At 44.6% G+C, this 16,290-nt stretch overlaps 1 protein-coding gene across 16 annotated transcripts in view; it reads left to right on the top strand.

Moving 5' to 3' along the window:
* Window positions 1-16,290, top strand: part of SVIL (supervillin) — a 162,188-nt gene that overhangs the window by 140,049 nt on the left and 5,849 nt on the right. For all 16 annotated transcript variants that reach the window (XM_077303818.1, XM_077303811.1, XM_077303819.1 and 13 more), the window contains 13 exons: window positions 154-326; window positions 2,781-2,936; window positions 4,570-4,706; window positions 5,706-5,853; window positions 5,968-6,113; window positions 7,305-7,480; window positions 7,780-7,921; window positions 8,867-9,143; window positions 10,976-11,127; window positions 12,738-12,843; window positions 13,656-13,863; window positions 14,335-14,468; window positions 15,552-15,707. In XM_077303818.1, the coding sequence (XP_077159933.1) occupies window positions 154-326; window positions 2,781-2,936; window positions 4,570-4,706; window positions 5,706-5,853; window positions 5,968-6,113; window positions 7,305-7,480; window positions 7,780-7,921; window positions 8,867-9,143; window positions 10,976-11,127; window positions 12,738-12,843; window positions 13,656-13,863; window positions 14,335-14,468; window positions 15,552-15,707 (2,111 nt within the window). The remainder of the gene's footprint in view (window positions 1-153; window positions 327-2,780; window positions 2,937-4,569; window positions 4,707-5,705; window positions 5,854-5,967; window positions 6,114-7,304; window positions 7,481-7,779; window positions 7,922-8,866; window positions 9,144-10,975; window positions 11,128-12,737; window positions 12,844-13,655; window positions 13,864-14,334; window positions 14,469-15,551; window positions 15,708-16,290) is intronic.

Here is a 16,290-nt window from a genome sequence, read left to right as displayed (position 1 = left end):
AACTCACATTAACCAATCAAATTCCTTGGAGCAGCTTGTCACTCAAGGCTCTCTAGTTGTATGAGGTTTTAACCCTTCACAGTCCATTCCCTGTTTACACAGCACTTATGATTTTTTAAAGGGTAGTCTGTCACAGCTGCTTCTGCTTCTCAGGTTAATTTCGTCAGTAGCTGAGCACAAGCGTGCAGTGAGACCCATGCGGAGAGTCCAGGCTTCCAGGAACCCCTTGAAAATGTTGGCTGCAAGAGAGGACATTCTGCATGAGTACACAGAGCAGAGGCTGAACATTGCCTTCATGGAGTCGAAACGGATGAAAGTTGAAAAAAGTAAGTTGGAGATCCTAGGGCTGCCTACAAGCAATTGTAATGTAACACTCTTGGACTTCCTGGTGAAGCTTTAATGAGAGGTTAACATACTGCCAATGGCCCACCCCAAGTAGAATGTACCCCGTGGGTCTACATTCTGGGTGCTAAGTTAGATCCTATCTCCCTCTTCCAGTTGATTCACATGGGAAGGAGGGACTCAGATGCATCTCCTTGCCGTTTTGCAGACGGCTGCAGCATTCATTGCTATTATCAGACAATCACAGCATTGCATGGATGGGGATAATAGATGCCAAAAAAGCTGTTTTTTGGACTTTTATAGTGAATGGGCACCCGGATCTACTCAGAGGTGCTGCACTTGCAGAACCAAGCTTCTGTGTATATATCCCCGTGCACAATCCGCACGGCTCCAACTGCAATCAACATCAGGACTCCATGCTGACATTTTTTTAAAGTCAAAATTCTACCCATCAGTTCTTCGGGAGGGGGAGTTGGAGACTGGAGTCCATTCTCTTCTTCCCACCAAAAGCTGATTAGAGGCATTTTAATTGTTTTTAAAGCATTCTGCTCGTGTAGTTCAGTTCCGATCTACACGCATGCTCCTTTAGGTCGGGATGAGGCTCTTTTAGGTCAGCTCTGTGTATTGATTTATATATTTCCATATCATATTTATAGAGCCTCTTGTGGCGCAGAGTGGTAAGGCAGCAACATGCTGTCTGAAGCTCTGCCCATGAGGCTGGGAGTTCAATCTCAGCAACCAGCTCAAGGTTGACTCAGCTTTCCATCCTTCCAAGGTCAGTAAAATGAGTACCCAGCTTGCTGGGGGGTAAACGGTAATGACTGGGGAAGGCACTGGCAAACCACCCCGTATTGAGTCTGCCAAGAAAACGCTAGAGGGCGTCACCCCAAGGGTCAGACATGACCCAGTGCTTGCACAGGGGATACCTTTACCTTTATCATATTTATGAAAACTTACAGAAATGTATGTATTAATTCTTGGGGTTCTTTTTAACTCCTTCTCTGATTAGGATCTCCCCAGGATGTTGTAGAAATGAATTATCCACCAGTATTGTAGAATAGTCTTGTTCTTGCTGTTAACCCATGAAGATTAGTATTATGGTTTGGTGAAGTTGACAGGTGATGATCATCACTGGTGATAATGCGAGCCAGCCCTCTCTCCACTTGGGCAGGAGGGACGAGACTGCACTCTGCAGGTTCTCCTGATGAATGGTAGATTTCTTTTTTCTAGAAAACTCGGTTTTCGTGTATTTGTTTTGAAGCACTTCTTCCAATGCTCTCTCCTGCTCAACAGAAACGGTCTCCTAAATATTACTTCTGTAGTAAAGCATTTTGTCTGCCTGAGACTCAGTCATCCAGACCCGATCTTTGAAAGTAGGTTGCAGAAAGCTGAGAACTAAGCCTGGGAGTCTAAAACTTTCTTTATTACTTTTTGGGGGAGATCTAAATTACTTGCTGCGTAGGACTGGCAGGTCCAAAGTACAAAACAAAGTGCAGCGACTTTGTTTTCTCTCACTTTTATTGCTCCACAGTTTTAAACATACGGACGCCTGTCAATTAATGTTATGGCTGCTGCAGACAAATTTTAAAAGTAGCTTTAACTCTTGTACCAGCACTGATCCTGGATAAGGCCCATGACTTCCCACTGTCTATAAGGGGGCACAGAAAGATCTGCTTGGAACAGCGCTGCCAGCTTTGTGTGTACTGAACACGACTTATTTAAGAAGCAATTCTTATTTGTGTATTCTTATTTGTGGGTACTGAGTACTTCTTATTTTAAAAGCACCAGGATCTTAGACTGGTATAAGAACAGAACGCTTAACCTGTTTATACATTCATCTCACAAAGCACAGCTATCGTGCAATAAGAATCAAAAACGCTCCAACGCGCTCCTTACTATGACAGTTGATGTGTTTCCATAGAGGAAATTCCCCCTTTCCCTGTTGACCCACCGCTATTGTGATTTGACGGGTGGAAAAATGCGATTTTTGCTGAAATAACAGCGATAGTCTATCTGGGTCCTTTGTAACAAGAAATTACTCAGGAACTCCCATACAAAATGTTTTGTCTGGACAAAGTATTAGATATTTGGACTTTGTTGCCTTAGGGGGGGAGGGGAGACCCTTCGAATATAAAATGCTTTCATTGTCTCCCAATTATCTTGACATCCGCCTCCTGGAAATCCCAGGATCTTTCGACTAGCAAGTAAAATGAGCTCAACCTGTTTTTTTGTTGTCTCTTTCAGCAGCAACAACAAAAAAAGCTGAAAATGAGCCGTGCATGAGAAAAACTTAAATAAAATATGGAAGCAAAACATAACGTGGTTTTTTTGTTCTATGTGTGTGTGTGTGGCTTTTTGCTTTTTTTCTCTCCCTTCTTTTTTTCTTTCTTTCCTGTCTTTCCTTTTTTTTTTTTTTTTTTTACTTCGCTTGTCCTAAGTGTCTGCAAACTCAAATTTCTCAGAAGTAGCCCTTGCCGGCTTAGCAAGTAAGGAGAACTTCAGCAGTGTTAGCCTACGTAGTGTCAATCTAACAGAACAGAACTCAAACAACAGTGCCGTGCCGTACAAGAAGCTGATGCTCCTGCAGATAAAAGGTAGGTGGAAGAGCTATCTAACAGCACCTGTTCTCTTTTAATTAGCTTGGAACGCAAAGTGTTCAGTAGCAATGGGGTCGTGATCCAGGCAGACTTTTGACGCACTGCAAAATCCCGTTCATTTCAGTAGGAGGTTAGCAGTGCATTCCCCACCCCACCCCACCCCCCCAACCTGAGTGCATTGAAATGAATAGGCATAGACTGTAGTAACCCAGCACAGGATTGCTGTGGAAAGAACCTGGCTAGCAAAATAAACAATATTGAACCTTTGCCTCTATTGTGTTAGGCAAGGGGGCCCATCAAAGTCCATTTGTGGTGGGTGGATCAGGGGAAGAAGATGCCCCTGCCCAGCTTTTCTCCTCCCCCTCCGAAAACTGTTGCCTCCCCCCTGCAGGGAAGCAAGAGCATCTGCACCCTGGTGACTGTCCTAGAAAAAGGATGTAGTTGAACGAGCTAATAGCTCTGAAATTCGATGTCGTTCCTACATCGTGACTCTGGAAAGCCTCTGCTTATCTGAATAGACAATTCTGGCCTTGTTGGACCCGTGGTCTGATTCAGAGTAAGGCAGCTCCTGGGTCCTACCTATCTGAGGTATGGTGATTGGAGTTATCAAACTGTGGATCCCAACCTGTTTTTTTTTTTAAAGACTTCTGATCTCCCATTGCTTAGGTCATTGGTATGGGCCCATTTGCTGGAACAACAGGGCTGAGCTTAGAAGGGCTTTAGAAGGGTTAGAGAATTTGATGCTGCCGCCATTTGTAAGTCGTTTTGTATAGGAGTTTTTATGGGGTTTTATATTGTAATTTTATCGTTTATCTGTAAACCGCCACGAGACAGCTTTTGCCGAGAGTGGCGGTACAGAAACTGAATATGAATGAATGAATGAATGAATGAATGAATGAATGAATGAATGAATGAATGAATGAATGAATGATGCAAGCCAATCAGTTTGGCACCCTGGTCCATGTGACGCATAGAGAAGAGAGGTGTGATAGTTTTGTGCTTCAGCGATTTCACCTTTTGTGCCTTTTACAACTTGTTGTACAGAGCCAATGCACAGTGCTGCAACAACACATCTTTCACCGCAAAAGCGCTGCTAACGCCACCAAAACCCAGAACCTTTTAAATGCACAGAGCTCCTGACTTGATATGTTGTAACAGAGAAAGCTCTGTGTGTACCTTTTGAACCTATCCAGAGAATGGAGAGAAAATGGCACCTCTATCATTTCTTAGCCTAGAAATAAATCAGAGCAATGGTGTAAATTACAAAATAAATAAATAAAATGTGGGTGCTGTTATGACCTTTCTTTCCTCCATTATCCCAGCCTCGAAATTGGACACAGGTCTGTTGGTGTCAGTATTTACCTCCTGCCTTTCCTCCCTTTGTGGAAGCTCCAAGCAGCGTGCTAAGAGCAAGGACAATTCTGTAGCAAACGGCTGCATTCCTCATGTCAATGAACCCTCTGCTCCAAAACAACTTTTGAGAGTAAAATGATGTTGGAGAGATGGAGAAGTAGCCGGGTTTGTCGGGGTCAGTTTCCTCAGAACAGCCCTGTCTGAAGGCTGGCTCCAGTACGTATTTATAGTAATGCAATTAGCCCAGAGGGTTTTTTCCCCCCTCCCTCCTCTTTAGGAAGAAGACATGTTCAAACAAGATTAGTGGAGCCCAGGGCTTCATCCCTGAACAGTGGCGATTGTTTCCTGCTGCTGACGCCCCATTACTGCTTCCTGTGGACAGGCGAGTTCGCCAATGTCATAGAAAAAGCAAAGGTGAGTCTTCTAAAGCTCTGAAGTACTGCAGCCTTTCCCCTGCTTCTGAGCGATTTTAGTTTCCGGGGGCAATTTGGCTGTAGACAGTACGCAGAATAGAATCTGAAAGGACACAAACCTATGTTGTTTTTTTTAAATCCATTTTATTTCAGTAAGTAAAGTAAAAGTAAAGGTATCCCCTGTGCAAGCACCGAGTCATGCCTGACCCTTGGGGTGACGCCCTCTAGCATTTTCATGGCAGACTCAATACGGGGTGGTTTGCCAGTGCCTTCCCCAGTCATTACCGTTTACCCCCCAGCAAGCTGGGTACTCATTTTATCGACCTCGGAAGGCTGAGTCAACCTTGAGCCGGCTGCTGGGATCGAACTCCCAGCCTCATGGGCAGAGCTTCAGACTGCATGTCTGCTGCCTTACCACTCTGTGCCACAAGAGGCTCTTTTTCAGGAAGTAGATATCATTTAGTTTGCCTTTTATTCAGAAAGTGCTGAAGCAGAAATGGGAATTTCCATAGCAGCGTATCCTGTTGACGTTTATGTTAAAAGCAATAGATGCTTGCTTTAAAGAGCCAGGGTGGTGTTGTGGTTAAGAGCGGCAGACTCTAATATGGAGAACTGGGTTTGATTCCCCACTCGTCCTCATGCAGCCAGCTGGGTGACCTTGGGCCAATCACAGTTCTCTTAGAGCTGTTCTCGCAGGGCAGTTCTCTCGCAGCTTTCTGAGCCCCACCTGCCTCACAGGGTGCCTGTTGTGGGCAGAGGAAGGTGTCTGTAAGTGCCTTTGGGACTCCTTGCAGTAGTAAAATGCAGGATAGAAAAAGCCAGCTCTTCTTCTTCTTAAATCCAAACAAAAAAGGCTGATTATATCTTTCACAATTCTGTGGTTCAGTATCAATGAATGAAAATAGCAGGACGAGGGAGGAATCGCTGCCATCTTCTAGCCAGCAGTGGTCTGAGCCAGGAGTATCAGCCTCTTCCTGATCCAGCCTTTTTACCCTTTTAGGCTTCAGAACTTGCAACATTGATTCAGACGAAGCGGGAACTCGGCTGTCGAGCGCCTTACGTGCAGACCATAGAGGAAGGAATCAACACTCACACCCACGCGGCCAAAGAATTCTGGAAACTCCTCAGCGGCCAGACGAGCTACCAGAGTAAGGGGCTTCTATTCTTGCAGTCCTCGAAGGAAATTCTCGGCCTGGCCTCGGCCTCGGAAGGAGCACTGTAACATTTGCACCTGTTTTTGCTTTGTCTTCTTTTGTCCAAAGCTGCTGGGAGACCCGAAGAAGACGAAATGTATGAAGCCGCAATCATAGAAACCAACTGCATTTACCGGCTGGTGGATGACAAACTCATCCCAGATGATGACTACTGGGGAAAGATGCCAAAGTGCACACTGTTGAATTCGAAAGAGGTACCGTAAGTAGCATTTTGACGTTCAGTGGCAGCTCTGGTGTGCCTAAAAACTGCCCTTTGAGCCGGGTTTGATTCCCTGCTCCTCCTCCACATGCAGCCAGCTGGGTGACCTTGGGCTCGCCACAGCACTGATAAAGCTGTTCTGACTGAGCAGTGATATCAGGGCTCCCTCAGCCTCACAGGGTGTCTGTTGCGGGGAGAGGAAAGAGAAGGGGATTGTAATCCGCTTTAAGACTCTTTCGTGTAGAGAAAAGTGGCATATAAGAACCAACTCTTCTTCCTCAAAGCTGTTCTGACTGAACAGGAATATCAGGGCTGTCTCAGCCTCACCTCCCTCACAGGGTGTCTGTTGTGGGGAGAGGAAAGGGAAGGGGATTGTAAGCCGATTTGAGACTCTTTCGTGTCGAGAAAAGTGGCATATAAGAACCAACTCTTCTTCCTCAAAGCTGTTCTGACTGAACAGGAATATCAGGGCTGTCTCAGCCTCACCTCCCTCACAGGGTGTCTGTTGTGGGGAGAGGAAAGGGAAGTCGACTGTAAGCCGCTCTGAGACTCTTTTGGGTAGAGAAAAGTGGAATACAAGAACCAACTCTTCTTCTTCTACTTTCCCAGATGATGAAGATCAGTCAGTTTGGTGTAGTGGTTAGGAGTGCGGACTTCTAATCTGGCATGCCGGGTTCGATTCTGCGCTCCCCCACATGCAACCAGCTGGGTGACCTTGGGCTTGCCACGGCACTGATAAAACTGTTCTGACCGGGCAGTGATATCAGGGCTCTTTCAGCCTCCCCTACCTCACAGGGTGTCTGTTGTGGGGAGAGGAATGGGAAGGCGACTGTAAGCCGCTTTGAGCCTCCTTCGGGTAGGGAAAAGCGGCATATAAGAACCAACTCTTCTTCTTCTTCTTCTTCTTCTTCTTCTTCTATCAGGTTTCTTGTGCCCCCCCCCACCCCGAGTGTAGCAGAATTACTTATATAACAGAATGTTATTTGTATTGTCTCTACCAGTCACATCTTCACTCTTTGATGGCCCACAATTATAGCTGAGTTTGCTTTCTCTACCCCCTCGCTGGTGTTTTATTGTAAGCAACATTTTTGCTCCGTACTCGGCTGAGGATTCCACTCCGCATTTTTCCTGCCACCCACTCCTTTTACAGCCGAATGAATGACTACATTGTCTTTTCCCCTTTCAGGTCTTGGTGTTTGATTTTGGCAGTGAAGTCTACGTTTGGCATGGGAAGGAGGTCACCCTGGCCCAAAGGAAAGTGGCCTTCCAACTGGCCAAGCACTTGTGGAACGGCACCTTCGACTATGCTAACTGTGATATTAATCCTCTGGATCCTGGGGAATGCAATCCCCTTATCCCAAGGTATCCACACCTATGAAGCTTCCTGCTGAATTTCCTCCCTTTGAATTTACTTTCCTCACTGTTGACGGTTTAGGGATTTGAGTTTAATGGTAGACAAGAGGATTTCTTGCGCATTTTTATGGTTTCATGGGACAAGTTGGCGACTGCTGTGGAATATATAGATCTTTGGCCAGCTTAAGGAAGACAGGAAATGTGCTAGGAAAATAAATCTTCCAGGCTTCCTTTTCGGGTTCTTAGCGGAGGGTGATGTTGATTGACGTTGGCTTTGCCTCTGTGGTTTTATTTTTTCGGTAACGCAGAAAAGGACAAGGGCGACCAGACTGGGCTATTTTTGGGAGGCTCACAGAACACAACGAGACGATATTGTTTAAAGAAAAGTTTCTTGATTGGACTGAGCTGAAGAAACCTGCAGAGAAGAACTCGGAATCTACTCCACAGAAGGTGGCGTATAATTATGTATGAATAGCAGTGATAATAGCAGTGATAATTATAATTATGTATGAATAGCAGTGATAATAGAGCCTCTTGTGGCGCAGAGTGGTAAGGCAGCCGCCTGAAAGCTTTGCCCATGAGGTTGGGAGTTCAATCCCAGCAGCCGGCTCAAGGTTGACTCAGCCTTCCATCCTTCCGAGGTCGGTAAAATGAGTACCCAGCTTGCTGGGGGGTAAACGGTAATGACTGGGGAAGGCACTGGCAAACCACCCCGTATTGAGTCTGCCATGAAAACGCTGGAGGGTGTCACCCCAAGGGTCAGACATGACTCGGTGCTTGCACAGGGGATACCTTTACCTTTACCTTTAGCAGTGATAATAAGATTAATATGAAGGATATACCAGAATAATACATAGCAGTGTCTACTAGGCTAGTGCACTTCGGCATGCTTTGGCCTTGGGCTTGAATGGCCATTGAAGCGCCCGAAGCATGCCGAAGTGCATGAGCCTAGTGTCTACCATGCACATTACGTTGTTCCTCCTGATCTCGTGGGGCATAACATCATTTTCCTTTTACAGATGGAAAGCAATCCCTGAGATACTGTTTTACCGAAACCTCACCCAGTGTATTCAGGGGAAGGGAACTTTCGCTGTTGTACTATAGCCATCATTCGGTGCCAGCTTCCAATACTGCAGAGACTAATTTTCTGCATAATTGCAGCAGTTGTTTCCCTTTACAGTCTTAAAAAAGAAAAGAAATCATGCTTCCATTTGTCAATAGAGACCTTCCCTTGGTGTTTCCCGTGGGTCTTTGCATAGTTGCACTGCGATCGGCCTCAGCTGCTGAACTTTCGATATCCCTGTGTGCTTTTGGATTAACACTTCAGCTGCTCTGGCTTTATAATATGTTAAATATCCCGCCAGGACAAAACAAACCGTTTGTGTCTCCTTCCAGGACGAAATGAGGCCTGACGCTAAGCCATATGACATTATGCGAATGGTGCCCGTCCCCCAGACAACGGTCGGGACGATCTTAGAGGGGATGAATATCGGCCGTGGTTACGGCTTCATCGAGGGAGACGACGGGAGACAGTTTGAGATCATCACCGTCTCTGTGGACGTCTGGCACATCTTGGAATTCGATTACAGCCGGCTCCCTAAGCAAAGCATTGGGCAGTTTCATGAAGGAGACACATATGTGGTCAAGTGGAAATATCTGGTGAGCACTTCAGGTTAGTGAAACCTTGGCATTCTCCATCAAGAGGTATCGACGGTGCTTGAATGCGGCGGCATTGATCTTGGTTCCTTGTCATGCACTTTGCTGTTCAAGGACGCCAGCATTGATTCAGTCTTTTTATGTCTATCCGTTGCTGGAATTGGCCCTGCTTCTCAGAACAGCAGGATGTGAACGTAAATAAATGTTTGTCACCGTGTTGTCACTGGATCCTTTGGGGTCTTTTTTCCCCCCCACCCAGAGGTGACAGATGTTTCACACACACACACACACACACACACAAGCTTTTGTATCACCTCTTTAAAAAAAACGGGTCAGATGCATTGTCATTCGGTTTTGTTTTCCAATGGTGCTGAAGTACAAAACAGAGTACACTAGTAATAAATAATGAATGATAATAAACCCGCCACGTTGGCTTTAAAGCCTGTCGTATATCGACCGGTGTTATTGCTTTTCAGATGGTCTGCTGAATGGGGTTTGACTTTGTTGTCAGCCACCCTGAGCCTCGCTTGTCAAGGCAGTGGTAGTGTGTACATTTGATCGATCAATAAAAATTTAAACGTGCTTTTTGCCCTTCAACCTTAGTGCTCTTCGTAGTTGCAAAACCTTCATATCCGTAATGTATTGCTCCCAGTACATCCATGGGCGTCTTAGAAACTCTTGAAAAGTTTGCTCAGGAAAGTGGTATCCTTGGGAATCACTTTCTCTCCAGCCATAGCTCTTCCCAGTGTCACTCAGCACCCCGAAATGATGCCTAGCTGTCAAAGACCTAGTCTAAATTGAAAGTGACAGGCATCACTTATTTTAATCTGGCGGCAGGAGGAAGGTGCCGAAGACCATCTGCATGCTGTAATTGCCTTGATTTGCTTCAAGCAAAGGCAGTTGCTTTGAGAAATACTGGCACCTGGCCAATCGGCAAAGGTTTTCAATGTCTATCTTTGGCTGCCAGTTCCTTGCCGAAACACTTTGCACTCCTTTGGATTTAGTGCCTACCACCTTAGGACCTAAGTGTGATTTTAGAATGATTGGGCGTGCACAATTTACAGCCTCCCCTTTTTATATAGAATATATATATTTTATTTAAAAAAAAAAGATTCAAAAAGGGATACAAAAGAAAAAGTGGGACTACATGACCAATTATATATATCAAATCAAAAGTTATTATATATTACGGGGTGTATGAAACAGAAAATATTTCCCCCCAGCATCATTATAATTTTTAAGACGTTTTCTGCAAAATGCTGTAATCCTTACGTCAAACCTTTTAAATTTCAGATTTCATCACTGACGTATTTTACTATATTATGAATTTAATTATTGCTGCGTGTTCTGTGTTACGTCATTCTGCAAACTACCTATAGCTTTTACTATACCTAAATTTAAAAGAAAATCTATCGTATATATCTCACAATAAAAAAAATATGAAGGATATTTTTGTTCAGAATCCATTTCTTTATACCAGGGGTAGTCAAACTGTGGCCCTCCAGATGTCCATGGACTACAATTCCCAGGGGCCCCTGCCAGTGATTGCTGGCAGGGGCTCATGGCAATTGTAGTCCATGGACATCTGGAGGGCCGCAGTTTGACTACCCCTGCATATTCAACGCTGGTTCTCATTCTGCCTCCGCAGTGTGATGACTTTATATGTGTCACCCTACATTCCTGTACCATTTTTAAACTATCTCATTCTGCGTGGGCCTCCTGCTTGCTTAATAAACCCTCCATCTCTCCACAAAAATCAATCCATTTCTCAAATAGGTTGTTAATTTCGGCACGTTCGGCAAGCTTACCGCAATTGATAGCCTCTCTTGACCTGACTTTGTTTTGCAGTTGGAAGCAGGCAAAAGGGGGACCAGCAAACAAGAGTTGTCGGCAAAGAGAAATGTGTTTACTTCTTCTGGCAAGGGCGACACTCAACGGTCAGTGAGAAGGGGACATCCGCACTGATGACTGTGGAGCTGGATGAAGAGAGGGGTGCTCAGGTGAGGACAACCAAGAACAACCTTTTCATCCTTGGTACTGTTCAGGTCTCCATCATGGGTAGATTCAGACTGACGAGTGCTAATGTCTTGCTCCCACAGAGGTCACTAAAGGGAGTGAATTCAGCCTCTTGAGAGTTGCAAGAGTAGTAGAACAAATTTTATTCAGGGGGGGAAAGCACGGTAGATGCAGAGTCAGGTTCCTGGAGATTCATTCTATCTTTGGGATCATCAAGAAGAGAATAAAGGCTGGTTCAGATGTAATTTTTCCCCACTGATGGAGTCCTTCCCAGCATATATACTATGAGCTGGGAGTTCAGTCTCAGTCATAGCAAAGTGGCTTCCAATATATCATGCCAAGCACTAGAGGTCACAGATGTTATTGTGGCTAAGACGTGCGAGTATCACATGCCTTAGATGTCCCAGGAGAGGAGCCATGCCAGTAAAAGGCAGGTCTAAAACTCAGGGGAAATCTGGTATGACACCTGGAGTTGGCAGTAAGAATATTTTTTGGTTTCTTGGAAATCTGCAGAGACACTCATTGCACATCCTTCATCATGCTTCCAAACACCTGGACCTGCATGATTTGCGTTGTGCCAATATTCTTTCTTCTAGAGGGGAGATTAGAATTAGCCTTTTGAGTCAAAATTGCTGTCGAGAAGGAAGTAGCATGTACTCCAGGTACCAATGTGATTTCCTGAAACTCTCAGTTAACTAGATCCAGCTCATATGAACTAGCAAAGACCAATAAGAAACTTGTGGGGAAATTCTCTCATTGTTCTCTGCTTTCTTATCTGACTTCTGACACTCCCCCCCCCCATTCCAGCAACCTTTCTCCAACCCTCTTCTCCCATATTTTTGCCTCTGCACCCTCCTCCTCCTTCCCTCTCTTGCCCCCTCTTACCCCCTTCCCATCACTTCTTTCTTGTCACCAAGAGCTGATGGAGACAAAAGTGCTGATCCACTGTGTCTGAGCTGGGAGGAGGCCCACAACCAGCCACATGCTTTCTCCCAGCCCAAACACAGTCAGCTTTCAGTGACAACCTTTACTCATCCACTCAACAGTGCCTGTTGATTTGGGATTTGCTGAGTTCCAGACTGGGTGCAGCCCCCCCCCTCCAAACCCAAATACCATCAGTGCTCAGTTCCCGCTTTCTCTGACCACCATTACTGTGTGCCTTCCGGGTACCCCCAGCACACACACAAATTCATCTTGGACATTTCTTGGCAGCTCCCAAGATGGCGTCTGACATACCATCCCAAGCCTTCATTTCTTCTCTTAAAGTTTGGAAGTTTGTAAATCCTTGTTGCCTTAAAAAATAACTTCTCAGATTTTTCTGCCAACCCAGGGTTCGCCAAGATTTGTATAAAATAAAATATATTGACCCTCCCTGTACATGGACCAATTCTTCATATTTTTTCATCCGCATTCTTGGACCATGTTCAGGATTAAATATAGTTATGGGGTGGAACTAATTATTCTTCTGCCTGTTGGTTGGTGGTCTCCTAGATACATAACCTTTAACATGATCTTTACACAAGGTCTCAGAAGCAGTTTGAATCCTTAGCCTTAATTTGCTGTAGCTCTAGAGCAAATCTGTTGTTTTTTTCAGGTCCAAGTTCTTCAAGGAAAGGAGCCACCATGTTTTCTACAGTGCTTTCAAGGTGGAATGATTGTTCATGCTGGGAGAAGGGAAGAGGAAGAAGAAAATACACAGAGTAAATTAGTACCTGTTGCATTCCCCTCTGCCCCCACTGGCATGTTTGTTAGAGAGCAAAGTTTGTGTCGTGCGTGATACTTTCCCCTTACCTACTCTATGGATCATCTAAGCACACTCAGATTCAATTTTTGTTAGCTCCAGTTTTGAGTGCCACAATTCAGAACTAGGAAAGAAATAGTAGTCATGAAAGACCGGTGGGAGGGTGAGGGGATGTGATAAATGATCTCAGGATCATCTTATGAGTGACCTTTTTCTCTAAAGAGCCATGTGGCCAGCCAGAATACACAATACGGAACTGGATGAACCTATATATTAAAATTGCAATGTATGCAAGCCATAAATATCATGCGCAAAGTTGTATTTGTTACAACTGGTTCAAATAGGTTAGGGTTACTTGGCAGCTCTGAGAAATCAGTTCCAAAGGATCTTAGAACTGAACCCCAGCATCACACCTAATGGAGGAGAAAACTGAACATTCATTTTTTTTTCATTGAGCTGAGACTTAGACTTTGACTACAGAAAAGGCAGCAGGTGTGGACTTCTCAGTGACATTTTGGCAGTGTGCCTGCAATGCCACTTTCGTTGATCCTGATAGTTTGTTTGGACTAGCAGTGATGTCTAGTGGGAGGGGTCAGCTCATCCTGGTGGGAGTGTCTCTGGGGTCACCATCAATGGTCAGCACACTGGCCACCCACAAGAACCTCTGCAACACAAGTAGCTGTAATCATACGCAGTGTAACGCAATAGCCTCCTTTGGAAGCAGCCTTGGCGATGTCTAATGAGCTTGCTCTGTCAATGCCCCACTTACAGGTGACTGGCGATTGTACTGTGTACGAGGGGAAGTTTCTGTTGAAGGAAACTTGCTTGAAGTCGCCTGCCATTGTAGCAGCCTCAGGTCCAGGACTTCGATGATCGTTCTCAACATCAACAAAGCCCTCATCTACCTGTGGCATGGCTGCAAGGCCCAGCCTCACGCAAAAGACGTAGGAAGGACAGCGGCCAATAAAATAAAAGAGCAGTAAGTGGCAATGCTGTTTGTTCTCATGTAGATTTTGGCTTGTTCTGCCTGCAGTTTTTATAAAAGGCTTATGAGAGTTGGGTAATGATGACAATGGGGAAAAGTCTTCAAGCAAAGGTTGGATACACACTTTTCTTGGATGCTTTAGGATGCTTTGGGCTGATCCTGCGTTGAGCAGGGGGTTGGACTAGATGGCCTGTATGGCCCCTTCCAACTCTATGATTCTGTGATTCTGATTCTGTGAAGTTATGGAATGTGTGGCTCAACTGCTACCAAAGTCAGGGAGCTTTAGAAGAAGAAGAAGAAAGGATGAAGAGGCAAGGGAACTAGTAAAGACCAGCAAGTGGCTGGTCCCTGGTCTTTGTGTCAGGTTTTTCAGCAAGGTGATAAAGAGCAAGTCTGTCTTAATAGGTATTACAAAGCACCACAAACTTGCAATCATGCCAGGGGGCGTATCGTGTTGCATTTCAGATGTCCATTGGAAGCAGGACTGCACAGCAGTAGCAAGGTTACAATACATGAATGTGATGAAGGGACAGAGCCATTGGGATTCTGGGATGCCTTAGGAAGGAGGGACCGGAAAGCTTACGACTGTATGTTACAAGGTAAGGTGTGTTTGGGCTTCCTGTGTGTGTCATTGAAATATCTTAGAAATCTGAATTCTAATAACTTTGGTTTGAGGATCATGAAGGATGAAATAATAGTGTGTTTGCACGTGCCTCAATCAGTATTTGAAGTCTATGCAGAATATAAGCAAACATTTGTCGAATTATCTTCTATTTTTACTCAAGATAAAAACAGACTTTTGCCCAGGTGTGGAAGCAAGGAAAAGAGGAGTACTCTTATATTTGCATACAAAACACAAATTATGTACTGTAATAAGAAATTTTGTGAATAATTATTTGAGGCAGGTTGTATTGTTTTTTGTTAAAATAACATACCTTGTGTAACAGGTATGTTATTTTAACAGAAAACAATACAACCACTATTCACAGGTTACCACTATTCACAAGTAAAGCATTCGTTTATTGATTGATTTACAGTTGTTTTTTTAAATAGCTAAAAGAACTAAGCATATGTAAAAAAAAGAAAAAGTCAGACCATTTTGGATTCAGCCTGAATCAATTCTGGCCAAATCTGAAGCACCCTACCCTGGCTTGGATTCGGCCAAATCAGTTCAGCCAAATCCAAAGTGATTCAGCGCCATTTTTAAAAGATTCTTTATTCTTGTCTCGTCTTTAGAAACAATGGAGTTTTGATGGGGGCACTCTGTGTGGGTCCGTCTTGAATTGGACCCCCCGGTCCCATCTTTTTGAAACTTGGGGTTCTTTTTTGGTGCCTCTACCTCACCCCCCCCCTGGAACAAACGGAATATGAAAATTTAGGTCATTTTAAACTGCCCAATCTCTGCATGGCCAAATTCCACCGAAATCTTAGTATGGCAATTTGGTCAAGCCTGATTTGGACAGTTTAATGTCAGGAAAAGCTTGATTCAGATGGGATTAGTCCAAAAAGTGTCCAAATCAACATTGACTCAGGTAGTTTTTGGACTCTCTGAACTGAATCACGCATGCATAAAAAGGTTGTTTGGATGGTAGGGTTTCCAAATCTATTGATCAATAAGACCTTTACAGTCATGTTTTCATTAATCCAATGACTTTCAATACTTTTGTTGTTGTTCTTAAAAGATCCTGGGAAGTTTAACTTCACCCCCCGACTGTTCATCCTCAGTAGTTCATCGGGTGAATTCTCAGCCACCGAATACATCTATCCAGCTAGGGACCCCTCTGTGGTCAATTCTATGCCGTTCCTGCAGGAAGATCTCTACACAGCCCCACAGCCAGGTGAGTGCAAGCAATAATGTAGAACAATTTTAGCCATGTCAAGTCCTGCATGGGGAAACATATCTAAGAAGCCTGTGGAAAGATGGGCCTGTCCAGAAACTGGAGATGTGAAGGCCCATGGGGGAAACAAAGTTAAGGAGAAAGAAATCAGTAGGAAACTCTGAAATAACATCTTATGGTGTATGTTCTCTTAGAATCATAGAGTTTGAAGGGACCTCCTGGATCATCTAGTCCAACCCCCTGCTCTATGCAGGACACTCCCAACCCTCTTGCTTATCCACTGTAACCTGCCACCCCCTTGAACCGTCACAGAATCAGCCTCTCCATCAGATGGCTATCTAGTCTCTGTTTAAAAATGTCCAAAGATGGAGAACCCACTACCTCCCAAGGAAGCCTGTACTCGTGAGGATGTTGTATAATGTTCCTTGAGGCCAGGTTTTTCAAACTCAAAACTGTATAGTACACTTTGAAAACACCTGAGGATATTTTCATTTTTTTTCCCCACTGGGAAAACTGGGAATTGTTGAGGAGCAGGAGGCGAGGTGTGGAAATTTGCTTTGATTTTTCCTCTTTTCGTTCTTAC

This window comes from Paroedura picta, chromosome 11 (genome assembly GCF_049243985.1).
Source record: "Paroedura picta isolate Pp20150507F chromosome 11, Ppicta_v3.0, whole genome shotgun sequence".
Taxonomy (NCBI): Eukaryota; Metazoa; Chordata; class Lepidosauria; order Squamata; family Gekkonidae; genus Paroedura; species Paroedura picta.
Note: the sequence above shows the minus strand (reverse complement) of the source record. Positions and strands in the feature narration are given on the sequence as shown.